The 26,032-nt window shown below is 50.8% G+C and overlaps 1 protein-coding gene across 8 annotated transcripts in view; it reads left to right on the forward strand.

Annotated features, from left to right (window-relative positions):
- Positions 1 to 26,032, forward strand: part of DCTN1 (dynactin subunit 1) — a 272,607-nt gene that overhangs the window by 201,974 nt on the left and 44,601 nt on the right. For all 8 annotated transcript variants that reach the window (XM_075573554.1, XM_075573564.1, XM_075573570.1 and 5 more), the window contains 8 exons: positions 12,525 to 12,693; positions 13,350 to 13,418; positions 14,920 to 14,982; positions 16,338 to 16,487; positions 16,573 to 16,734; positions 18,148 to 18,279; positions 18,470 to 18,598; positions 22,315 to 22,457. In XM_075573554.1, the coding sequence (XP_075429669.1) occupies positions 12,525 to 12,693; positions 13,350 to 13,418; positions 14,920 to 14,982; positions 16,338 to 16,487; positions 16,573 to 16,734; positions 18,148 to 18,279; positions 18,470 to 18,598; positions 22,315 to 22,457 (1,017 nt within the window). The remainder of the gene's footprint in view (positions 1 to 12,524; positions 12,694 to 13,349; positions 13,419 to 14,919; positions 14,983 to 16,337; positions 16,488 to 16,572; positions 16,735 to 18,147; positions 18,280 to 18,469; positions 18,599 to 22,314; positions 22,458 to 26,032) is intronic.

The raw sequence follows: 26,032 nt of genomic DNA on the forward strand, positions 1-26,032 counted from the left end.
GGAGGGCTGGGATATGGGGAGGAAGCTGTGCACAGCGATCCGCTAACGTATACCTGGAGATGGGAGGGAATAGGAGGGCTGGGATATGGGGAGGAAGCTGTGCACAGCGATCCGCTAACGTATACCTGGAGATGGGAGGGAATAGGAGGGCTGGGATATGGGGAAGAAGCTGTGCAAAGCCATCCGCTAACGTGTACCTGGAGATGGGAGGGAATAGGAGGGCTGGGATATGGGGAAGAAGCTGTGCACAGCGATCCGCTAACGTATACCTGGAGATGGGAGGGAATAGGTAGGACTGGGATATGGGGAAGAAGCTGTGCACAGCGATCCGCTAACGTATACCTGGAGATGGGAGGGAATAGGAGGACTGGGATATGGGGAAGAAGCTGTGCACAGCCATCCGCTAACGTATACCTGGAGATGGGAGGGAATAGGTAGGACTGGGATATGGGGCAGAAGCTGTGCAAAGCGATCCGCTAACGTATACCTGGAGATGGGAGGGAATAGGTAGGACTGGGATATGGGGAAGAAGCTCTGCACAGCGATCCGCTAACGTATACCTGGAGATGGGAGGGAATAGGTAGGACTGGGATATGGGGAGGAAGCTGTGCACAGCGATCCGCTAACGTATACCTGGAGATGGGAGGGAATAGGTAGGACTGGGATATGGGGAAGAAGCTGTGCACAGCGATCCGCTAACCTATACCTGGAGATGGGAGGGAATAGGAGGACTGGGATATGGGGAAGAAGCTGTGCACAGCGATCCGCTAACGTATACCTGGAGATGGGAGGGAATAGGTAGGACTGGGATATGGGGAGGAAGCTGTGCAAAGCCATCCGCTAACGTATACCTGGAGATGGGAGGGAATAGGTAGGACTGGGATATGGGGAGGAAGCTGTGCAAAGCCATCCGCTAACGTATACCTGGAGATGGGAGGGAATAGGTAGGGCTGGGATATGGGGAAGAAGCTGTGCACAGCGATCCGCTAACCTATACCTGGAGATGGGAGGGAATAGGTAGGACTGGGATATGGGGAAGAAGCTGTGCACAGCGATCCGCTAACGTATACCTGGAGATGGGAGGGAATAGGTAGGACTGGGATATGGGGAGGAAGCTGTGCAAAGCCATCCGCTAACGTATACCTGGAGATGGGAGGGAATAGGAGGGCTGGGATATGGGGAGGAAGCTGTGCACAGCGATCCGCTAACGTATACCTGGAGATGGGAGGGAATAGGTAGGACTGGGATATGGGGAAGAAGCTGTGCAAAGCGATCCGGTAACGTATACCTGGAGATGGGAGGGAATAGGAGGACTGGGATATGGGGAAGAGGCTGTGCAAAGCGATCCGCTAACGTATACCTGGAGATGGGAGGGAATAGGTAGGACTGGGATATGGGGAAGAAGCTGTGCACAGCGATCCGCTAACGTATACCTGGAGATGGGAGGGAATAGGTAGGACTGGGATATGGGGAAGAAGCTGTGCAAAGCCATCCGCTAACGTATACCTGGAGATGGGAGGGAATAGGTAGGACTGGGATATGGGGAGGAAGCTGTGCACAGCGATCCGGTAACGTATACCTGGAGATGGGAGGGAATAGGTAGGACTGGGATATGGGGAAGAAGCTGTGCAAAGCGATCCGGTAACGTATACCTGGAGATGGGAGGGAATAGGTAGGACTGGGATATGGGGAAGAAGCTGTGCAAAGCGATCCGGTAACGTATACCTGGAGATGGGAGGGAATAGGAGGGCTGGGATATGGGGAAGAAGCTGTGCAAAGCGATCCGCTAACGTATACCTGGAGATGGGAGGGAATAGGAGGGCTGGGATATGGGGAGGAAGCTGTGCAAAGCGATCCGCTAACGTATACCTGGAGATGGGAGGGAATAGGAGGGCTGGGATATGGGGAGGAAGCTGTGCACAGCGATCCGCTAACGTATACCTGGAGATGGGAGGGAATAGGTAGGACTGGGATATGGGGAGGAAGCTGTGCACAGCCATCCGCTAACGTATACCTGGAGATGGGAGGGAATAGGAGGGCTGGGATATGGGGAGGAAGCTGTGCAAAGCGATCCGCTAACGTATACCTGGAGATGGGAGGGAATAGGTAGGACTGGGATATGGGGAGGAAGCTGTGCACAGCCATCCGCTAACGTATACCTGGAGATGGGAGGGAATAGGTAGGACTGGGATATGGGGAAGAAGCTGTGCAAAGCGATCCGGTAACGTATACCTGGAGATGGGAGGGAATAGGAGGACTGGGATATGGGGAAGAGGCTGTGCAAAGCGATCCGCTAACGTATACCTGGAGATGGGAGGGAATAGGTAGGACTGGGATATGGGGAAGAAGCTGTGCACAGCGATCCGCTAACGTATACCTGGAGATGGGAGGGAATAGGTAGGACTGGGATATGGGGAAGAAGCTGTGCAAAGCGATCCGGTAACGTATACCTGGAGATGGGAGGGAATAGGTAGGACTGGGATATGGGGAAGAAGCTGTGCAAAGCGATCCGGTAACGTATACCTGGAGATGGGAGGGAATAGGAGGGCTGGGATATGGGGAAGAAGCTGTGCAAAGCGATCCGCTAACGTATACCTGGAGATGGGAGGGAATAGGAGGGCTGGGATATGGGGAGGAAGCTGTGCAAAGCGATCCGCTAACGTATACCTGGAGATGGGAGGGAATAGGTAGGACTGGGATATGGGGAGGAAGCTGTGCACAGCCATCCGCTAACGTATACCTGGAGATGGGAGGGAATAGGAGGGCTGGGATATGGGGAGGAAGCTGTGCAAAGCGATCCGCTAACGTATACCTGGAGATGGGAGGGAATAGGTAGGACTGGGATATGGGGAGGAAGCTGTGCACAGCCATCCGCTAACGTATACCTGGAGATGGGAGGGAATAGGAGGGCTGGGATATGGGGAAGAAGCTGTGCAAAGCGATCCGCTAACGTATACCTGGAGATGGGAGGGAATAGGTAGGACTGGGATATGGGGAAGAAGCTGCAAAGCCATCCGCTAACGTATACCTGGAGATGGGAGGGAATAGGAGGACTGGGATATGGGGAGGAAGCTGTGCACAGCGATCCGCTAACGTATACCTGGGGATGGGAGGGAATAGGTAGGACTGGGATATGGGGAAGAAGCTGTGCAAAGCCATCCGCTAACATATACCTGGGGATGGGAGGGAATAGGTAGGACTGGGATATGGGGAAGAAGCTGTGCACAGCGATCCGCTAACGTATACCTGGGGATGGGAGGGAATAGGAGGACTGGGATATGGGGAAGAAGCTGTGCAAAGCCATCCGCTAACATATACCTGGGGATGGGAGGGAATAGGTAGGACTGGGATATGGGGAAGAAGATGTGCAAAGCGATCCGCTGACGTATACCTGGAGATGGGAGGGAATAGGTAGGACTGGGATATGGGGAAGAAGCTGCAAAGCGATCCGCTAACGTATACCTGGAGATGGGAGGGAATAGGTAGGACTGGGATATGGGGAGGAAGCTGTGCACAGCGATCCGCTAACGTATACCTGGAGATGGGAGGGAATAGGAGGGCTGGGATATGGGGAAGAAGCTGTGCAAAGCCATCCGCTAACGTGTACCTGGAGATGGGAGCGAATAGGAGGACTGGGATATGGGGAAGAAGCTGTGCACAGCGATCCGCTAACCTATACCTGGAGATGGGAGGGAATAGGAGGGCTGGGATATGGGGAAGAAGCTGTGCACAGCGATCCGCTAACATATACCTGGAGATGAGAGGGAATAGGTAGGACTGGGATATGGGGAAGAAGCTGTGCAAAGCGATCCGCTAACGTATACCTGGGGATGGGAGGGAATAGGTAGGACTGGGATATGGGGAAGAGGCTGTGCAAAGCCATCCGCTAACGTATACCTGGAGATGGGAGGGAATAGGTAGGACTGGGATATGGGGAAGAGGCTGTGCAAAGCGATCCGCTAACCTATACCTGGAGATGGGAGGGAATAGGTAGGACTGGGATATGGGGAAGAAGCTGTGCAATGCGATCCGCTAACCTATACCTGGAGATGGGAGGGAATAGGTAGGACTGGGATATGGGGAAGAGGCTGTGCAAAGCCATCCGCTAACGTATACCTGGAGATGGGAGGGAATAGGTAGGACTGGGATATGGGGAAGAAGATGTGCAAAGCCATCCGCTAACGTATACCTGGAGATGGGAGGGAATAGGAGGGCTGGGATATGGGGAAGAAGCTGTGCACAGCGATCCGCTAACGTATACCTGGAGATGGGAGGGAATAGGAGGACTGGGATATGGGGAAGAGGCTGTGCAAAGCGATCCGCTAACGTGTACCTGGAGATGGGAGGGAATAGGAGGACTGGGATATGGGGAAGAAGCTGTGCATAGCGATCCGCTAACGTATACCTGGAGATGGGAGGGAATAGGTAGGACTGGGATATGGGGAAGAAGCTGTGCAAAGCCATCCGCTAACGTATACCTGGAGATGGGAGGGAATAGGTAGGACTGGGATATGGGGCAGAAGCTGTGCAAAGCCATCCGCTAACGTATACCTGGAGATGGGAGGGAATAGGTAGGACTGGGATATGGGGAAGAAGCTGTGCAAAGCGATCCGCTAACGTATACCTGGAGATGGGAGGGAATAGGCAGGACTGGGATATGGGGAAGAAGCTGTGCACAGCGATCCGCTAACGTATACCTGGAGATGGGAGGGAATAGGAGGGCTGGGATATGGGGAAGAAGCTGTGCAAAGCCATCCGCTAACGTATACCTGGAGATGGGAGGGAATAGGAGGGCTGGGATATGGGGAAGAAGATGTGCACAGCGATCCGCTAACGTATACCTGGAGATGGGAGGGAATAGGAGGACTGGGATATGGGGAAGAAGCTGTGCAAAGCCATCCGCTAACGTGTACCTGGAGATGGGAGGGAATAGGAGGGCTGGGATATGGGGAAGAAGCTGTGCACAGCCATCCGCTAACATATACCTGGAGATGGGAGGGAATAGGAGGACTGGGATATGGGGAAGAAGCTGTGCACAGCGATCCGCTAACGTATACCTGGAGATGGGAGGGAATAGGCAGGACTGGGATATGGGGAAGAAGCTGTGCACAGCGATCCGCTAACGTATACCTGGAGATGGGAGGGAATAGGAGGACTGGGATATGGGGAAGAAGCTGTGCAAAGCCATCCGCTAACGTGTACCTGGAGATGGGAGGGAATAGGAGGGCTGGGATATGGGGAAGAAGCTGTGCACAGCCATCCGCTAACATATACCTGGAGATGGGAGGGAATAGGAGGACTGGGATATGGGGAAGAAGGTGTGCAAAGCCATCCGCTAACGTATACTTGGAGATGGGAGGGAATAGGTAGGACTGGGATATGGGGAAGAAGCTGTGCACAGCGATCCGCTAACTTATACCTGGAGATGGGAGGGAATAGGTAGGACTGGGATATGGGGAAGAAGCTGTGCAAAGCCATCCGCTAACGTATACCTGGAGATGGGAGGGAATAGGAGGACTGGGATATGGGGAAGAAGCTGTGCACAGCGATCCGCTAACGTATACCTGGAGATGGGAGGGAATAGGAGGACTGGGATATGGGGAAGAAGCTGTGCAAAGCGATCCGCTAACGTATACCTGGAGATGGGAGGGAATAGGTAGGACTGGGATATGGGGAAGAAGCTGTGCAAAGCCATCCGCTAACGTATACCTGGAGATGGGAGGGAATAGGAGGGCTGGGATATGGGGAAGAAGCTGTGCAAAGCCATCCGCTAACGTATACCTGGAGATGGAAGGGAATAGGTAGGACTGGGATATGGGGAAGAAGCTGTGCACAGCGATCCGCTAACGTATACCTGGAGATGGGAGGGAATAGGTAGGACTGGGATATGGGGAAGAAGCTGTGCAAAGCCATCCGCTAAAGTATACCTGGAGATGGGAGGGAATAGGTAGGACTGGGATATGGAGAAGAAGCTAGGCACAGCGATCCGCTAACGTATACCTGGAGATGGGAGGGAATAGGAGGGCTGGGATATGGGGAAGAAGCTGTGCAAAGCGATCCGCTAACGTATACCTGGAGATGGGAGGGAATAGGTAGGACTGGGATATGGGGAAGAAGCTGTGCAAAGCCATCCGCTAACGTATACCTGGAGATGGGAGGGAATAGGAGGGCTGGGATATGGGGAAGAAGCTGTGCAAAGCCATCCGCTAACGTATACCTGGAGATGGAAGGGAATAGGTAGGACTGGGATATGGGGAAGAAGCTGTGCACAGCGATCCGCTAACGTATACCTGGAGATGGGAGGGAATAGGTAGGACTGGGATATGGGGAAGAAGCTGTGCAAAGCCATCCGCTAAAGTATACCTGGAGATGGGAGGGAATAGGTAGGACTGGGATATGGAGAAGAAGCTAGGCACAGCGATCCGCTAACGTATACCTGGAGATGGGAGGGAATAGGAGGGCTGGGATATGGGGAAGAAGCTGTGCAAAGCGATCCGCTAACGTATACCTGGAGATGGGAGGGAATAGGTAGGACTGGGATATGGGGAAGAAGCTGTGCAAAGCCATCCGCTAACGTATACCTGGAGATGGGAGGGAATAGGAGGGCTGGGATATGGGGAAGAAGCTGTGCAAAGCCATCCGCTAACGTATACCTGGAGATGGAAGGGAATAGGTAGGACTGGGATATGGGGAAGAAGCTGTGCACAGCGATCCGCTAACGTATACCTGGAGATGGGAGGGAATAGGTAGGACTGGGATATGGGGAAGAAGCTGTGCACAGCGATCCGCTAACGTATACCTGGAGATGGGAGGGAATAGGTAGGACTGGGATATGGGGAAGAAGCTGTGCAAAGCCATCCGCTAAAGTATACCTGGAGATGGGAGGGAATAGGTAGGACTGGGATATGGAGAAGAAGCTAGGCACAGCGATCCGCTAACTTATACCTGGAGATGGGAGGGAATAGGAGGGCTGGGATATGGGGAAGAACACAATTGAAGGAAACTAAACCCAAATAATACGATGGGTAAAATATAAAAGCTTGTACACTTACAATATTCAGTTGAGGATGTCTACAAGAAATTGTGCAAGAACGGAGGGTGATGGGACATAATTAGGCAGACAGAGCGAGAAGGAACCAATACTGATGTACGATGCGTCCTTCCAGAAGACGTGGCAAAGCAATAAAATCCATGAAGAATGGGGAGGCTCCCGGAGAAGGTGGAATTACAGCTGAAATATGGAAAGAAGCTGGGGAAGAAGTAGATAAAACTCTCTTATACTGTATGTTGCTTGAAGAACAGGAAAGTTCCAGAGCGATGGAGGAATACCATAGTTCTCCGCATCTACAAGAAAAGAGACAGAGAAGAACTACAGACTAATCGGTCTACTTCCAATCACAAGGTTTTTACAAAGATACTCTCTAATCGGATGCAACAAACCCTGGACTTTGGCCAGCCCGGAGAACAAGCGGGATGTCACAGTGAATACAACACATGGACCACATGTCAGGGCTGTTGTATACAGAGTGTGTGCGTGTGCGTGTGCGTGTGCGTGTGCCTGTGTGTGTGTGTAATTTATTATTTATTAAAAAAAAAATCATTAGTAAAAAGAAAAAATGTATTAGACTTGTGCAGACATACATACATACATACATACATACATACATACATACATACATACATACATACATACATACATACATACATACATTCATACATTCATACATTCATACACACATTCATACATACATACACACACACATACATACACATACACATATATACACACGCATACATATATGCATACATACACACGCATACATATATGTATACGCATACATATATGCATACATATACACACACACATACATACATTTGAGCGCAGGCAGCGGTGCGAAAAGATGAATTTCCTCATCTTCGCCACGCGCGCGGCCCTTGTATAGAAAGACTGACTGACGACAGCCAACTAAAATTCCGCGCGCGGCGCTATAGAACGTGCCTCAGTCGTACAAGAGGTGATTTCCGCATGTAATGGATATGATCTTCCGCTATACGAAAAAGCATTTGATTCTGTGTATATCTTAGCCATTTGAAACGCGTTAAAAAGACGCGAGCATTGATATTATATGGAACGTTTACGAGAACATACAGTCCATGGGGGAAGGGATTAACTAGCACTCCCCACCCTGCTTCGCGATCCCTGTGCCAAGGTGCTGGGGTTCCTGTGTCCCCACCTAACCGGTCCCCACCTAACCGGTCCCCTTACAAACGCTGAATAAATCTATCGTCTATCAAAGACTGGATTCCAAGGGATATCAAAAGACCAAGACGAAGACCAGAAGTAAGAAGGGAGGATGAAATCAGAAAACATGTAGGATCAACATGTACAAGAGCGGCTTGTAACGGCAATACCTGTAAGATCATCGAGGAGGCCTTCATCCTGCAGTGAATCAACAAGGCCTGAAGATTATCTACACACACATGGAAGTTTTACATTATACGTGAGCGTGGGCGGTATACACGGGTCGAACACTTTCCTTTTGAGGCACTGTGGAAGGTTTTCTTGCAAGATTGTCTTGATTCTTCAAATGTTCTCAATCCCATCTCCCTTCGTGTGTGTGTGTGTGTGTGTGTGTGTGTGTGTGTGTGTGTGTGTGTGTGTGTGTGTGTGTTGTGTGTTTTTCGTAGACATCTGTCCCTTGACCTGTTTACATCCGTGGCTGCTTTTAGAGGAAGCTGAGCTTCCTGCCCTGTGGGCTTAGGAGCCTCTGGACACAGGTGCTGATCCAATCACTTCTCTACATGAGTCATTGGATGGATTAGGGAGACTGTCAGAAACTGGGCTGTGCTTTGTTTTATTTGGGAAGAAAGTGGGCAAAAAAGATAGATTAGCAGCAGTGCATGTGGCAGTGTGTCCAAACCCAGCACGGGTTTCATGTGCACCTGTCCCCAGCTTGCTGTTATCTCCATAACAGGGATTGTATGGAGAGACAGTCTTGGCTCTCACAGGGACAGGGGAGAGGCCCGATGTGTGTGTGGGGAGCCAGTCTTGGCTCTCACAGGGGAGAGGCCCGATGTGTGTGTGGGGAGCCAGTCTTGGCTCTCACAGGGGAGAGGCCCGATGTGTGTGTGTGTGTGTGTGTGTGTGGGGAGCCAGTCTTGGCTCTCACAGGGGAGAGGCACCGATGTTTGTGTGGGGAGCCAGTCTTGGCTCTCACAGGGGAGAGGCACCGATGTTACGATTCCACATCAGGCATTTCTCTATTACGGACCTGTGTGTTAATTACAATCCAATTAAGCACAACCACAAACACACTACACACAGGCACACATCAGTCTAATACCAGTCACATATCAATCTTACATCAGTCACACACACCAGTCTTGCACCAGTCGCGCGCACACCAGTCTTAAACTAGACACACATCAGTTTTACACTAGACACGCACACACCAGACACCCACCCATTGCATTTATGCGTGCTGCTAAAAAAAAAAAGGCTGCATCCATACATACGTCTAAGCAGTGGAGGATCAGCAGATGTCATTTGTCTTAAGGCCGAAATTGTGTATTGTTCACTTATTTCCCCAGTCTGCTTCTCATTGTTATTAAGTTGATATTAATCTCTGGTTGGAAGTCCTCCGCACATGTTGTGGTTCTGTAACGCGGTGTCTGGCCGTGTCCGATATAAAGTGCTGCTCCGCAGGTGGCCAGGCAGCTGTGTTCTCGTGTAATCCCTTAAGTGCCACGTGGAACTGCTCCATATTGCAGCTTTATATACAAGTGATGTTCTGACAGATGTAAGTAAGGTATACACGGCCAAATACATTTATCTCACTAACTTCCTCTACCAAACACATCACTTGGTAATGGTTACCACCGGGGCTAGGGTGCTTGCACAAACCCCTCATCCTGCAGATACTTTGTTATTAATGTCATGGATATATCCTGTGTCTGTTATTAACCCCTTCTCTGCCGGAGACTCTGCATTATTATATAAAGCATCAGATGTATTTTCTCTGAAAAGCTCGATGGTGCTTACATTTATTTCTCAAGCAACATTTGGTGCAGTCTTGAGACTAATACTTGTTACATGTGTATGACATTAACCATGTAATATTATTACCCCGTCCCCACTGCCAGCATCTAACTCCCAATACATCATATTTGCTAAGGCCTGGGTCACGCTGCTTCCGGCGGCGCGTGCGGGCGCGTACGCGTCACTTACCAGACAGGAGATCCTCCCGAGCCAGCCCCAGTCCCTCCTCGCTGCGTCAGCCAGCAGAGGATACACCAGGATCGTGATCCCAAGCGGCGACGCGTCAGGTGGTGCGGCAGGGAACCGAGGAGGGGAGCTGTCTGGAGCGCAGGGACTCGTTTGCGTGAATCGAAATATACACTGTCTTCTGTGCAGCTTTCCCCCCCCCCCCCCCTCCCTCCTGTGCCCGTTTTGCAGGCTGTGTGTGCTGGGGAGGTCGCGGCCAGCTCCGGCTGCTGGGGGGGGGGGGCGGGTTTTTTTCGCCGGATCCCGGCTCAAAGTGAAAGCAGGGGGGGGGGGCGCTGATGGGTTTCCAGCCTGGGCGCAGTGTGGAGGGAAGGGTCAGGCTTCAGTGCCTATTACTTTCCCCCTCCCTTCAGTGGATGGCAAGGCAGGCATCTGCCAACAGAGCTCCACGGAGCATACAGATCAGCTGCTGCCGCTTTGGCCACGCCCCCCCCCCCGCCCCCCCCACGCCGAAAACCGGCTCCCTAAAGACCGCATATAGCGGAGAAGTGCCGTGCACGCGCCGCCTGAACGCAGTGCGGGCGAGACGGCGCGTGCAGCGGGGCTTTAGCCTTAGACTTGTCTTTGCATTTTTGGTCCGGATGACACACTGCACAGACAGATACACATTGTGGTTTGTTTTCTTAAATTGAGGTTTATTCAATCTGCCGATCTCCGTTTTGCCACCGCGGCGGCGCCATTCTTCCCACAGACCCACCTGTCCTGTAACAAAGCCGGCCATTACGCTCGTCAGTACTTGCTGGGTAGGAAGGTCGCCTTATCTCACGGTGACTCATCTGCCAAACTTGTGGTGTGTAAGCTCTTGGGGTCGGGCAGTCGCTGTGCCATTATTTGCACATGTACACTGGCGACACACTTTATTCGAGCTTGGCTAGTCCCACGAATTCGGGTATACCCGGGTGTATTGAGGTTTGTGACTGTTTTCTGCCAGAGTGCATTGAGTTATTTTCCAAGCAGGGATTGAAGCATTTTATTCCCGCTGGCTGCAATACTGCACAGTATAGATATATAAACTGCATTACAATTCATGAATTTATGCCATCTGGTAGACACGCGAAGCATTGCAGCCTATTAAATCCTAATCATTATCATTTAACAGATCAGCCGCCCGTCAGCCAGGCATGAACCCAGGCTGGGAAGGCAAATGCAACGGGGCTTGTCAGAGGTGAGGAGTGGCGCATTCCAGGTATCTGCCAGGTACATACCGGGTATTTGCTCGAATAAAGTGTGTCGGTGCAGTATGCATACACTGCTGGTGTTATAGCACCAAAATACACTGCAGTGGGAATGAAAGCACAGCGGGGTGATATGCGGGTACATACTCTTCCTGACACTAGCAGCGTGCGGAGAGAAATGTCAGGCGGTCTGCTCCCCGCTGCTGCTGCTCTGAATGTACCTATAGGTATGTCTGAAAATGAAGGACAAGGACAAAGATTGGCCAAACGCCGCGAGTCGCCATCAAAGAAAAAAAAGCTGGGACCGATTGAGCCACCTGTGCTGAAGCAGGGATATCATGAAAGCCTGATCTGTTGGTGGCCCTTGAGGACTGGGGTTGGCCACCCGTGGTATAAGCCTTCCCTCCGATGAGGAAGCCGGAGTCGTGGGTGTTTTCTATAAAAACATTTGTGTGTGGCAACGTTGCAGCGAAATACGTCTCCCAGGGGCGGGTCTCCAAATGAACATGGTGGCAAACGCACAAACATCGGCGGTAAATTGAGTCACGGCAAGCAGCGGGTCGCACGGGAACCCGAGAAGATTAGGACTCCTTAAAGCGCCGTGTGGTGCGAAACGCGTCAGAGGACTGTGTCTGTTTTGTATTCCACTCTGATCAGAATAACGTTCTCCTATTTTCTTCTCGTGTTTTTCGGTTCCCATGCGACCTTTTGCTCGCTGTAAGTTCCCATTGAAGCAGATCATTAACTGCAGTGAGTATTGGTGCTTTTCAGATATCCAAAATACCCAACACCGTGTCACTCACCAAGCCACCAGAACATTTATTCATTTTTACATACAAATATCTCACATTTATGTGTCCATCAGTCCATACTAATGGAGGCAGCAGTGTAGTATATTACCATGTGTGCTCATCTACTCCACAGTATAGAGAAGAGAGCTGGAGCGTACATGGAGCATGGTGGCCATTTCCTTCCTCTTGTCTTGTGTGACATGATCATTATGTTGCTCGGTGGGACCTCACCTTTACCAGCTGACATTGTCTCCTGTCTTTGTCCTCACCAAGGGCCCTCAATAAGTGCAGTGTGGAGGTGTATAAGAAGGTGGGGATGCTGTACCCAGAGATGAGTGTCCACGAGCGCTCTCTGGACTTCCTCATCGAGCTCCTACACAAGGACCAGCTGGATGAGACCGTCAACGTGGAGCCGCTGACCAAGGCCATTAAGTATTACCAGGTACAGAAAGCAGAGGGTGGGTAGGAACATTACCCCATCGCTGGAGCATGATCCACCACAAGCCCAACCTAAAGAATAGTTCTGGCCACAAGACCAAAATATTACCAGGTGCTGGAAACAGGGCAAGTATGGCAATATCCAGGGCTTACAGCATTATTCCGGCCTGCTGGCCTTTCCCAAGTGAAGTGCCACTTCGGCCAGCAGGCCTAAACGTTGTGTGTTTCTATGGCACAATAAGTATTCTTATTGATGGTAAATCCGCAGTGCCCTTGTCCATCTATTGCATTGGATACAGGACATACTTGAAAACGAGAGGTAACTCTCAATGTATTACTTCCTGGTAAACATTTAATAAATAAATAAATGGTCACACCCCGTCACTGGAGCATGAGCCACCATAACGCCAACCTAACACACAGCCCTGACCGACACCAAATAATACCGGGTACAGTGAGCAGAAGCGGTCATTGGTCCAGTTGCAGTCGTCATTGCAGGAAAACGCCAGTAATCTGGCCTGATGTACAGTTTCCGTGTGGCGCTGAATGCGCCTCTAACCCACGTGGCTGCCCGAGGTCTCTGGGAGGGAAAGCAGCCGCCTGAATCCTTCCCACAATATGCTGTCTCGGGCTGCTAACCGTTTCCCTTCTCCTTGTTAGCACTTATACAGCATCCACCTAGCCGAGCAGCCGGAGGACTGCACCATGCAGCTGTTTGACCACATCAAGGTAAGTGGCCATCATTCTCCTCCTGGCGTGTGGATATATTTGGGAGAAATTAATACTTTTGCTCTGGGATGTCAGACAGTGGGCAAAGTATTAGCGGGTATAAAGTACTATTACTTGTGTATTTACAAACCCTTCCTTTTTTACTTGCATCCTTATAGTTCCACGGTCTTCTTACAGAAAAGGGATTTATTTTAGACCGTGGTCTCCTTTCGTGTATTTATGCCATCCGTGCAAACCTTTCTAATATACAGCGTAGAGTTTCCCCCGTGTGTAATACATTTAGATATTTTTAAACCTGACACAGACCGCTACTTTAAGTTTCTTTGAGCATTAACTCCAGGGAGTTCCTACGTCAAACAAGTAAGAGTCCGGGGGATACGTATAACTTAATCGCCAGCGTGCAGTGGGATATCGCACACGATCTGACGGTAACTGCTATCGCATTGAACGAGATTGTGTGCGATATCTCACAGCGCTGTGACTCCCTGCCCATGTGGGGTGTGTGCGATATCTCACACAGCGCTGTGACTCCATGCCCATGTGGGGTGTGTGAGATTTCCCACGCAGCGCTGTGACTCCCTGCCCATGTGGGGTGTGTGCGATATCTCACACAGCGCTGTGACTCCCTGCCCATGTGGGGTGTGTGCGATATCTCACACAGCGCTGTGACTCCATGCCCATGTGGGGCGTGTGTGCGATATCTCACACAGCGCTGTGACTCCCTGCCCATGTGGGGGTGTGTGTGATATCTCACACAGCGCTGTGACTCCCTGCCCATGTGGGGTGTGTGCGATATCTCACACAGCGCTGTGACTCCCTGCCCATGTGGGGAGTGTGCGATATCTCACACAGCGCTGTGACTCCCTGCCCATGTGGGGTGTGTGCGATATCTCACACAGCGCTGTGACTCCCTGCCCATGTGGGGCGTGTGTGCGATATCTCACACAGCGCTGTGACTCCCTGCCCATGTGGGGTGTGTGCGATATCTCACACAGCGCTGTGACTCCCTGCCCATGTGGGGCGTGTGTGCGATATCTCACACAGCGCTGTGACTCCCTGCCCATGTGGGGTGTGTGAGATTTCCCACGCAGTGCTGTGACTCCCTGCCCATGTGGGGGGGTGTGAGATTTCCCACGCAGCGCTGTGACTCCCTGCCCATGTGGGGGGTGTGAGATTTCCCACGCAGCGCTGTGACTCCCTGCCCATGTGGGGAGTGTGCGATATCTCACACAGCGCTGTGACTCCCTGCCCATGTGGGGCGTGTGTGCGATATCTCACAGCGCTGTGACTCCCTGCCCATGTGGGGCGTGTGTGCGATATCTCACATAGCGCTGTGACTCCCTGCCCATGTGGGCGTGTGTGAGATTTCCCACGCAGCGCTTGGGTGCTGGGAGGGCCAGTAACAGATTGCTGAACCATGGTGATGATGGTGAGAGCTGTTGGTGTCACATGTACTTGTTGCTGGCTGTTAAATGACAGGAAACCCGCTTCTCTCCTGCAGTTTACGCAGTGCGCCCTGGACTGCATGGGCGTGGAAGTGAGCAGACTCCGCGCCTTCTTGCACGTAAGTTACTATATACCATGCCATCGGCACGTTATAGAATAAGCAGCAGGGTAACGGGAACATGGAAGGGAGCGCATTTAAATATGCAAATGATGTGATTTCCAGGTATCTCGGGTGTGTTCACGGGTACCTTTTCTCGTGTTGTATGGATAGTAGTTTGGGAGGTAATTACCTGTAAGGCAATGGGTACTCAACTAAATAGAACCCGCTCCCTCCCTCTCTCCTCCTTCGTCTACGCTCTCCTTTCCCTACTCTCTCCTTTCCCTACTCTCTCCTTTCCCTACTCTCTCATTTCCCTACTCTCCTCCTTTCCCTACTCTCTCCCTCCCTCTCCTTTTCCTACTCTCTCCATCTCCTCCCTCTTCAGCTACCCATTCTCTCCCACTCCCTCCCTCCTCCTTTCCCTACTCTCTCCCTCTTCTCCCCCCCCCACCCCCCTATTCTCTCCCAATATTCCAAGGTACATTCTTCTCTGCCGAAATGTTGAATTTTGCTTCGACTTGTCAATTTCCCCCTTTTTTGGGGCCAAAAATTTGTAGCAAACTTTTTAGTGAATAAATCACAGGCCGAGTTCTCTGGTTAGGACTATTACTAAAAGCACTGCCAAGGTAACAAACATTATAACTGGCCATGTACATGCAGTGAAAGGGAAATAGCCAGCGTTTACATTGGGAGATGGGCACTTGTGCTGATGCGCAGCATACAGGGTGTGACGGGGGCTGTACAGGCGGCAGACATGAGTTGGTGGCGAGCTGCACTGTATGCCAGATAAGAGGGGTAAGTGCATTTGGTGAGGGGGAAACACTAGCGATGCCATGTTGAAAAGTTCAGAGATGATTCAGATTGCCCAGATATTTACGTACATCGTACATTCTATTTTAGAGAACCATTATTAATAAAAAAAACATGGCCACCTGACCACTTCCTGTTTCTGCCGCCTTGGACCACATTGAGCTGCGGAGAATAGCCACTGTAAACTGCAGTCAGGCTGGGGCAGGATTATTGTACCCGAGGGTGCCAGTAACTTTGGGGGGGGGGGGGCTGTCAAAGACAACGTAGGCCTCGATGTATTAAATAGACCTGGAATGTTCTCCTTTACCTAAACGTGGGAAATAAAAACGTTCAGCAAGGGGCGAGCTTGGGCAGGAACACATTTGCCACCAAAACTGGTATTAAGAAATGTATTGTGAGGACGATATTTATTTAATAAATATATCTGGAGAAAAAACATCATTAACTGTTTTATTTATTTTAAATACCTCCTGTGAGTATGTGTACAAGAGGGCTCAGCTTTTCAGTGCCTTCCCAAATCCGTGTGCAGAGGGCCGCGTGTTTAATAGTCATCTGTCCTCCAGCCTGGACAGGAGGCGTCCGACCTGGCCATCCTTCTGAAGGATCTGGAGACCTCGTGCAGCGATATCCGTCAGTTCTGTAAGAAGATCCGGCGCCGTATGCCCGGCACGGAGGCAGCCGGGATACCCGCAGCACTCGGCTTCGGACCGCAGGTGAGAGGAGCCTGGGAACATCAGAGGCCAGGGATCCGGGGGCGCGGCGGGAGGGTACATTTTACATGAGCCGTGTTCATTCCAGGTCTCCGACACCCTGCTGGATTGCCGCAAACATCTCAAGTGGGTGGTGGCCGTCTTTCAAGAGGTGGCGGCTGCCGGGGCCCAGATGATCGCTCCCCTGGGGGAGAATGAGGGTCTACAGGCTTTGAAGCTGGAAGACGTGGCCTTCAAAGCGGCTGAGCAGGTGAGGGCTTCACCCTACCCAGAGGTCCAAGAGGCCACCACGTGAGCAGCTGCAGGAAGGTGTTCATCAGTACATCACGGCGCTAATTCTCCAAAGTGGCGGATACAAAACAAATTCAGAATAGGTGCCACAGGACCCTTTTACAGTAATGTTAGGGGCATTTTAAAGAGAACTGCATTTAGCTGCCTGAGCAACCGCAAGTAAATGGCCACTGCAGGGACATGCGTGGGCTGGCTTTAGCCCGTCAACCTCGAGGTCCAAACTCTGGTATCTTACCATCAAATGTTTGGCGATCAAGAGGGTGACGTGGATCCGTAGCTCCACTCGACAAGCTCTCGTGTGCCAGGTGCTTCGTGGACAAAAGTACATTATACACACACACGTATGCATCATCGTATTTATATAACAGTGTACACAACACTTTTTACAACATTACAATTCAGCCCAAATCCCGTACAAACAGTGGGGATAAGAGCAAGTAACGGACAACATAAGGCAATGGGCTTGGCCTGCCCCCAAGAGCTTACAATCTAAGTGTTTTGATTGAGAATGTGATCTGGAAAGCGTTGGGCGCACACAGACATGTCACATTTACAATGTCGGAAAAAAGAGAGGGATCCAGCGCTCCACGGATTTCTAGATAAGTAAATGTATTGTGCCACACAACGTTTCGACCAATAGGTCTTTCTGAAGTGACTAGGCACATTAAATTCACTTATTTAGAAATCCGTGGAGCGCTGGATCCCCTTTTTTCCTGAGTATACTTTGGATTTTGCCTGGCAGGTACTTCCTTGAACCAGCAGCACCGGTAAACTGTATATTCATCTTATTTGAGGAGTGCAGCCGTAACCCTCTTTACATTGACATTTACAATGTCGGCACAGCTAATAACGTCACCACATTACCACGGATCACCTCTCAGTTACGCGTTAAACTTGTGGCGCTCCTTTTGGCGTGGCTCCCGTGGCCCGTGCACCTCTCTCACTGTGGTTTGTGTTGCTACACCCGGCCACTGCTAGAGACTGCAGTCTGCACACACATAATGCGCGCGCACACACAACGCACACAACGCACACACACACAACGCGCACACACACACAACGCGCGCACACAACGCGCGCACACACCACGCGCGCACACACAACGCGCACACACACAACGCGCGCACACACAATGCGCACACACACAACGCACACACACATTGTCCATATCCAGTAAGTTAGAGCAGGATCTATTGAATGCTGGTCTCTCGTGCGCACGTTAAGGCGCATAATTACTAAGGGCCCATTGCAGTAAATGAGCCACGTGATGTCTTCCAGACCTGTAACGGTGACTTGTGGAATAGCACTGCTGAGTAAATATGGGCCTACATGTTTTGACCAGGAGCTTGATGCTTGTCTTCCTGTCTCCCAGATTTACGGCTCGCAGGGCACTAACCCTTACGAGTGCCTCCGGCAGTCCTGCAACATCCTCATTGCCACCATGAACAAAATGGCGACCGCCATGCAGGAAGGGGAGTATGATGCAGACAAGCCTCAGAGCAAGGTGGGTCTGTGTAGAGGGTCCTGGTGTTTTCCTGTTAGTAGTTGAATCGTGCTACAATCCTCATGATTAAACCACGGATGGTGGGTCTGCAATGTATGGCCAAGCATTTCCCTTTTTGCACCGTGCCCTTATGGTAAGTGGGTGTCGTGGCACGCTGACCGAAGCACTGAGACTTTTATCCCTCCTGCAGTCGCCTCCCCCGGTGGAGCAGAGAGCGGCCGCCCTGCGGGCAGAGATCACGGACGCAGAGGGGGTCGGCCTGAAGCTGGAGGACAGAGAAACGGTCATCAAGGAACTGAAGAAATCCCTGAAAATCAAGGTGAGGCAGAGAGGATTTATGTTCACGTTAGAAGAACGGAGAACGTAAACCTCCGAGTGGAGTGTGGCATTATATTACCAAAAACAGAGAGGCCCCGTGCAACATACAAAGTGACACAACGTAGTATAAATGGCATTGTGCGCTCTGCCTCTAAAGACTGTGCGTATAAATCCATGAGGGAGCCAGAGCACTATAAGGTTATGTGACCCTGAATAAAGCCTCACCAGCTAAATAGCTGTACCCCTGGGGAAGCACCCCCTGCTGCAAGCGGAGGTGTTCAGCACCCCCAGTGCTGGGCGATATAAAGAGTCCCTGTGCCGAAGAGCTAACTATCTATTTGGGATGTGGGGGACATACAGAAATAATAGGAGTAGGTTTGAGTGCATGGTTAGGGTGCGTATAAGAGGATAATGGTTCTGAATAATGCTCATCCGGGATATTCAACGCTTTGTGATATTTTAGATGTGATTAGGGCGGCCAGGTGGCTTGTCCTAAATTACTGGACACAAAGGTGAATCATGCGGCGCGCTCAGAGTCAGGGAGGAGGTGCGTTATTTATACATTCCCACACATTACCTACGGGTACTTACACAATACAATATGAAATGGTGCAAATTAGTGCAAACATGGAGTGAAATGTAGCGATAAGTGACATAACGGTCAGATCATTTATAAATAACAGTCCAGCAGTCATACAGGGCGAGCTGTACTGATCTTAATGCTCCTCTCACACTACTTCCAAGATTGTTGCAATCCCCCTCATGCTCCCTCTCACCCCCCTTCCTCCTCACCCCCCTTCCTCCTCACCCCCCTCATCCTCTCACCCATCCTTCATCCTCTCACCCCTCCTTCATCCTCTCACACCTCCCTCATCCTCTTACCACTTCTCATCCTCACCCCTCCTCAATCTCACCGCCACTCCTCATCCTCCTTTCACCCCCCTCATCCTCTCACCCCCCTCCTCCTTCCTCACCACCACAACCTCCTTCTTTCTCACCACCACACCCCCCTCCTCATATTCTTTCTCACCACCACACCCCCCTCCTCCTATTCTTTCTCACCACCACCCCCTCCTCCTCCTTCTTTCTCACCACCACACCCCCCTCCTCCTATTCTTTCTCACCACCACCCCCTCCTCCTCCTTCTTTCTCACCACCACACCCCCCTCCCCCTTCTAAATCACCATCACCCCCCTCCACCTTCTTTTCCCACCACCACCCCTCTTCCTCATCCTCCTCCCTCATGCTCTCGTCTCCCCCTCCTGGTATTTTACCTGTGGAGGTCCTCCTGGCAGACACAGTGGAGCTTTTCTCTCCCACATGTAAAGCTGGAAGGAAAGTACATTTCCCAGCATGCATATGGGGGAGGCTGTGCACACTCTCTTTAGTGACGTGGGAAGGGGGGGAGGGTGGAGAGATGATGCCGCCGGTTGCCCTGGTTACAAGACGCTGCAGCCTGCAGGAGTCTCTCGCTGCCGCTTCTGAATCGGAGGTAGGAGCGGGCACCCTGCACCCCGCGCTGCCCGTTCAGAGAGGGACAATACCGGACACATACAGGAAAATTACCTGTCTGGGGCAAAGCCGGACACCTGGTAACCCTACATGTGTTTTGAAGGTCGAGAGGGTGCTTGGAGGGCATTGAAAGGGAGGAAGTTCCAGGGGTAGAGTGCAGCATGTGAGAAGGGTTGTATGGTGTGAGAGCACTTTCCAGGGGCGGAGAGAAGACAGGCCTGAGCAGAGTGTAGGGTGCCAGTATGGATATAGGGGCGAAGGAGTGGAGAGCATTGAAGGACAGAAGATTTTTGTAGAGAATGGGAAATGTATTGGGAAGCCAGCAAGCGTTTCCAGGAGGCGATGGGCAGGGACTGTCGGAGAGGAGAGTGAGGCTATCCGTGCAGCAGCATTTACTATAGAGTGAAGCCAGAGAGAAGGTTGCACTAGTCCAGACGGGAGAGAATCAGGGCATGCGTAAACATTTTAATCGTTGTAAAACTGAGAAAAGGTTGTGTTTTAGCAATGTAACAGATGAAGAAGTGGCAAGATTTAGCAATAGCAATTAATATGAGCGGTGAACGAAAGGGAAAAGTCAAATATGATGCCTCAACAACGGATATGGGGAACTGGGTGGATATAGCAGTGGCATTGCGCGAGATGTAAAGGGCACAGTGGGGCTTGTTTTAGGTGCGATTATGTGCAGCTCAGTCTTTGACATATTAAGTTTGAGGCGTCTATATGCTATCCAGGATACAATTGCTGTGAAACAGTTGGAGGCCTGGGACTGTACTACAGGTATGAGGTGCGGTGTGCATATATACAGCATATATACAGCTGGGGGTCATCCGCAAAAAAGGAGAGGTCCCAAAACTGAGACTTAACGTTCACCAGCAGAACGGGAAGAGGAGTTGGTAATATATACTCAAAGGAATGACGACGAGAAAGCGAGCCAGCAGATGGCTTTATCCCGAACACTAAGGGAGTGAGGAGGGTAAAGAAGAAGTGAGTGGTCAACAGTATCACAGGTTGCAGACAGGTTGAGTAGAATTAGAAAGGAGTTCTAACCTTGGGATTTAGCAATGTGGAGGTGGTTTGCTTGTTTGGTAAGTGTTTAAGTAGAGTAGGCAGTGCAAAAACTCATTGGGGAGAGTCTAGGAGAGCATACAAGCTGAGGAAAGAAAGCATGCAGGAATATACAAGCCTTTCTGTAAGTTTAAAAAGCAGGAGACACTGTAGGGTAGTTGGGTTAATGGGGTTAAGGGCGTTCTTGAGATTAGGTTTCATAATGGCATGGTTAAACAGCGAAGGTTGGATACCAAAGGGTAGAGAGGCGTTGAAAATGTGCATCAAGTTTGGGCGAGAGGTCGGAGGAGATGGGAATGGGTGGGATCAAGCTGGTGGGCAGTGGCAGGAGAGAAGAGTAATTGAAGTTCTTCCTCCCCTGTTATGGAGGAGAAAGCTATGAGTAGATGAAGGGGAATAGGTGTAGAGGAAGGCACAGAGGGGATGTTTCTTCTGGTAGTCCACCTTGTCTTTCAAGTAGTCTCCAAAAGTTGGGGGAGAGACAGATAGTCAAAGGTTTGAGAAGAGATTAAGACGCCATGAATTGGACCTGCGAGTGTTAATAAGTGTAGAGAAACAACTCGGCGCCATCTCTGGTCAAGCAAAGTTATAACCGCACATGGGGAAATCAGCAAGAGAGCCAGATCCCCTCCACGCACAGAATATTTAGCATTTATATAGTCGTCCTTGCAAATTACACGTCCCCGTTATTTGCCCATTCATCTCTTGGGTGGAATTTTAAACTATTTTTCAGGCGGCTTTTTGTCTGTTTTTAAAGAATGGATATTCCATATAAAATCGCTCCATTCTCCCCGTTGTCTAGCAAGTACAGACGTCCTTGGTGCGGGCAGTGCCACTGCTTTGTTTTATAAGACACTTCGACCCGTTTTGATATTGGGGTTTTCACTGTCCATCCTTATTTAGGCCTTCACTGCTCTTCGGATTAAAAAGCTTTTTTTCCTCCATAACGCCAGTGAATACCGGGTCTTGGGTACTGGTTCTGACGTCATCATGATGAATGTTTTATTGTTCACACCAGTCGGTTACCACCGGTTGTACAGAAAGTCCGAGGCAATAGCAACATCTCAAGGGGTTTCCACGCAAGTATTCCTCTGAGCCGTGGAGAAACCAACGTGTGTTCTCCTCCTGCACCGTGTTTAGGGCGAGGAGCTGAGCGAGGCAAACGTGCGATTGAGCCTACTGGAGAAGAAGCTGGACAGTGCATCCAAGGACGCAGACGATCGGGTGGAGAAGATCCAGACGAAGCTGGAGGAGACTCAGGCCCTGCTGAAGAAGAAAGAGAAGTAAGAGCCTGACTAAGGAGTGCAGAGGGGGGCAGCCATATTTAAAGGGGTGGTACCAAGGTGTTCTAATGTTTTAAGTATGGGGGGTCCATATTTACTAAGCGCTGCTATTCCCGAAGATACCTTCCGGTGTCACTTTAATGGGCCATAAGGTGTCTTATGTAATTGCAGCACTTAATAAATATGGGCCTAAATCTGGGTGTTAGATGGATTTGAATATGTGAAGTCCGTTTGTGAACATGGTGAGCGGAGAGAGACTTGGGATGGGCTTTATTTCCTACAGCTCCTTCCTTGTGTGTGATATCCCCGGGCTTTATTTCCAACAGCTCCTTCCTTGTGTGTGATATCCCCGGGCTTTATTTCCTACAGCTCCTTCCTTGTGTGTGATATCCCCGGGCTTTATTTCCTACAGCCCCTTCCTTGTGTGTGATATCCCCGGGCTTTATTTCCTACAGCTCCTTCCTTGTGTGATATCCCGGGGCTTTATTTCCTGCGCTCCTTCCTTGTGTGTGATATCCCCGGGCTTTATTTCCTACGCTCCTTCCTTGTGTGTGATATCCCCGGGCTTTATTTCCTGCGCTCCTTCCTTGTGTGTGATATCCCCGGGCTTTATTTCCTGCGCTCCTTCCTTGTGTGTGATATCCCCGGGCTTTATTTCCTACGGCTCCTTCCTTGTGTGTGATATCCCCGGGCTTTATTTCCTACGCTCCTTCCTTGTGTGTGATATCCCCGGGCTTTATTTCCTACGCTCCTTCCTTGTGTGTGATATCCCGGGGCTTTATTTCCTACGCTCCTTCCTTGTGTGTGATATCCCCGGGGCTTTATTTCCTGTGGCTCCTTCCTTGTGTGTGATATCCCCGGGCTTTATTTCCTGCGCTCCTTCCTTGTGTGTGATATCCCCGGGGCTTTATTTCCTACGGCTCCTTCCTTTTGTGTGATATCCCCGGGCTTTATTTCCTGTGGCTCCTTCCTTGTGTGTGATATCCCCGGGCTTTATTTCCTACGGCTCCTTCCTTGTGTGTGATATCCCCGGGCTTTATTTCCTGCGCTCCTTCCTTGTGTGTGATATCCCCGGGCTTTATTTCCTACGCTCCTTCCTTGTGTGTGATATCCCCGGGCTTTATTTCCTGCGCTCCTTCCTTGTGTGTGATATCCCCGGGCTTTATTTCCTACTCTCCTTCCTTGTGTGTGATATCCCGGGGCTTTATTTCCTGTGGCTCCTTCCTTGTGTGTGATATCCCCGGGCTTTATTTCCTACGCTCCTTCCTTGTGTGTGATATCCCCGGGCTTTATTTCCTACGCTCCTTCCTTGTGTGTGATATCCCCGGGCTTTATTTCCTACGGCTCCTTCCTTGTGTGATATCCCGGGGCTTTATTTCCTACGGCTCCTTCCTTGTGTGTGATATCCCCGGGCTTTATTTCCTACGGCTCCTTCCTTGTGTGATATCCCCGGGCTTTATTTCCTACGGCTCCTTCCTTGTGTGTGATATCCCCGGGCTTTATTTCCTACGCTCCTTCCATGTGTGTGATATCCCCGGGCTTTATTTCCTACGGCTCCTTCCTTGTGTGTGATATCCCGGGGCTTTATTTCCTACGCTCCTTCCTTGTGTGTGATATCCCTGGGCTTTATTTCCTACAGCTCCTTCCTTGTGTGATATCCCCGGGGCTTTATTTCCTACGCTCCTTCCTTGTGTGTGATATCCCCGGGCTTTATTTCCTACGCTCCTTCCATGTGTGTGATATCCCCGGGCTTTATTTCCTACGGCTCCTTCCTTGTGTGTGTGATATCCCCGGGCTTTATTTCCTACGCTCCTTCCTTGTGTGTGATATCCCCGGGCTTTATTTCCTACGGCTCCTTCCTTGTGTGTGATATCCCCGGGCTTTATTTCCTGTGGCTCCTTCCTTGTGTGATATCCCCGGGGCTTTATTTCCTACGCTCCTTCCTTGTGTGTGATATCCCCGGGCTTTATTTCCTACGCTCCTTCCTTGTGTGTGATATCCCCGGGCTTTATTTCCTACGCTCCTTCCTTGTGTGTGATATCCCGGGGCTTTATTTCCTACGCTCCTTCCTTGTGTGTGATATCCCCGGGCTTTATTTCCTACAGCTCCTTCCTTGTGTGATATCCCCGGGCTTTATTTCCTACGGCTCCTTCCTTGTGTGTGATATCCCCGGGCTTTATTTCCTACAGCTCCTTCCTTGTGTGTGATATCCCCGGGCTTTATTTCCTACGCTCCTTCCTTGTGTGTGATATCCCCGGGCTTTATTTCCTACAGCTCCTTCCTTGTGTGTGATATCCCGGGGCTTTATTTCCTACAGCTCCTTCCTTGTGTGTGATATCCCCGGGCTTTATTTCCTACGGCTCCTTCCTTGTGTGTGATATCCCCGGGCTTTATTTCCTACGCTCCTTCCTTGTGTGATATCCCCGGGGGTTTATTTCCTACGCTCCTTCCTTGTGTGTGATATCCCCGGGCTTTATTTCCTGTGGCTCCTTCCTTGTGTGTGATATCCCCGGGCTTTATTTCCTACGCTCCTTCCTTGTGTGTGATATCCCCGGGGCTTTATTTCCTACGCTCCTTCCTTGTGTGTGATATCCCCGGGGCTTTATTTCCTACGCTCCTTCCTTGTGTGTGATATCCCCGGGCTTTATTTCCTGCGGCTCCTTCCTTGTGTGTGATATCCCCGGGCTTTATTTCCTACGGCTCCTTCCTTGTGTGTGATATCCCCGGGCTTTATTTCCTGCGCTCCTTCCTTGTGTGTGATATCCCCGGGCTTTATTTCCTGCGCTCCTTCCTTGTGTGTGATATCCCCGGGCTTTATTTCCTACGGCCCCTTCCTTGTGTGTGATATCCCGGGGCTTTATTTCCTACGCTCCTTCCTTGTGTGTGTGATATCCCCGGGCTTTATTTCCTACGCTCCTTCCTTGTGTGTGTGATATCCCCGGGCTTTATTTCCTACGCTCCTTCCTTGTGTGTGATATCCCCGGGCTTTATTTCCTACGCTCCTTCCTTGTGTGATATCCCCGGGCTTTATTTCCTGCGGCTCCTTCCTTGTGTGTGATATCCCCGGGCTTTATTTCCTACAGCCCCTTCCTTGTGTGTGATATCCCCGGGCTTTATTTCCTACGCTCCTTCCTTGTGTGTGATATCCCGGGGCTTTATTTCCTACGCTCCTTCCTTGTGTGTGATATCCCCGGGGCTTTATTTCCTACGCTCCTTCCTTGTGTGTGATATCCCCGGGGCTTTATTTCCTACGCTCCTTCCTTGTGTGTGATATCCCCGGGGCTTTATTTCCTGCGGCTCCTTCCTTGTGTGTGATATCCCCGGGGCTTTATTTCCTACGGCTCCTTCCTTGTGTGTGATATCCCCGGGCTTTATTTCCTACGCTCCTTCCTTTTGTGTGATATCCCCGGGCTTTATTTCCTACGCTCCTTCCTTGTGTGTGATATCCCCGGGCTTTATTTCCTATGGCTCCTTCCTTGTGTGTGATATCCCCGGGCTTTATTTCCTACGGCTCCTTCCTTGTGTGATATCCCCGGGCTTTATTTCCTACGGCTCCTTCCTTGTGTGTGATATCC

The sequence above is a fragment of the Ascaphus truei genome, chromosome 1 (assembly GCF_040206685.1).
Source record: "Ascaphus truei isolate aAscTru1 chromosome 1, aAscTru1.hap1, whole genome shotgun sequence".
In the NCBI taxonomy this organism is placed as follows: domain Eukaryota; kingdom Metazoa; phylum Chordata; class Amphibia; order Anura; family Ascaphidae; genus Ascaphus; species Ascaphus truei.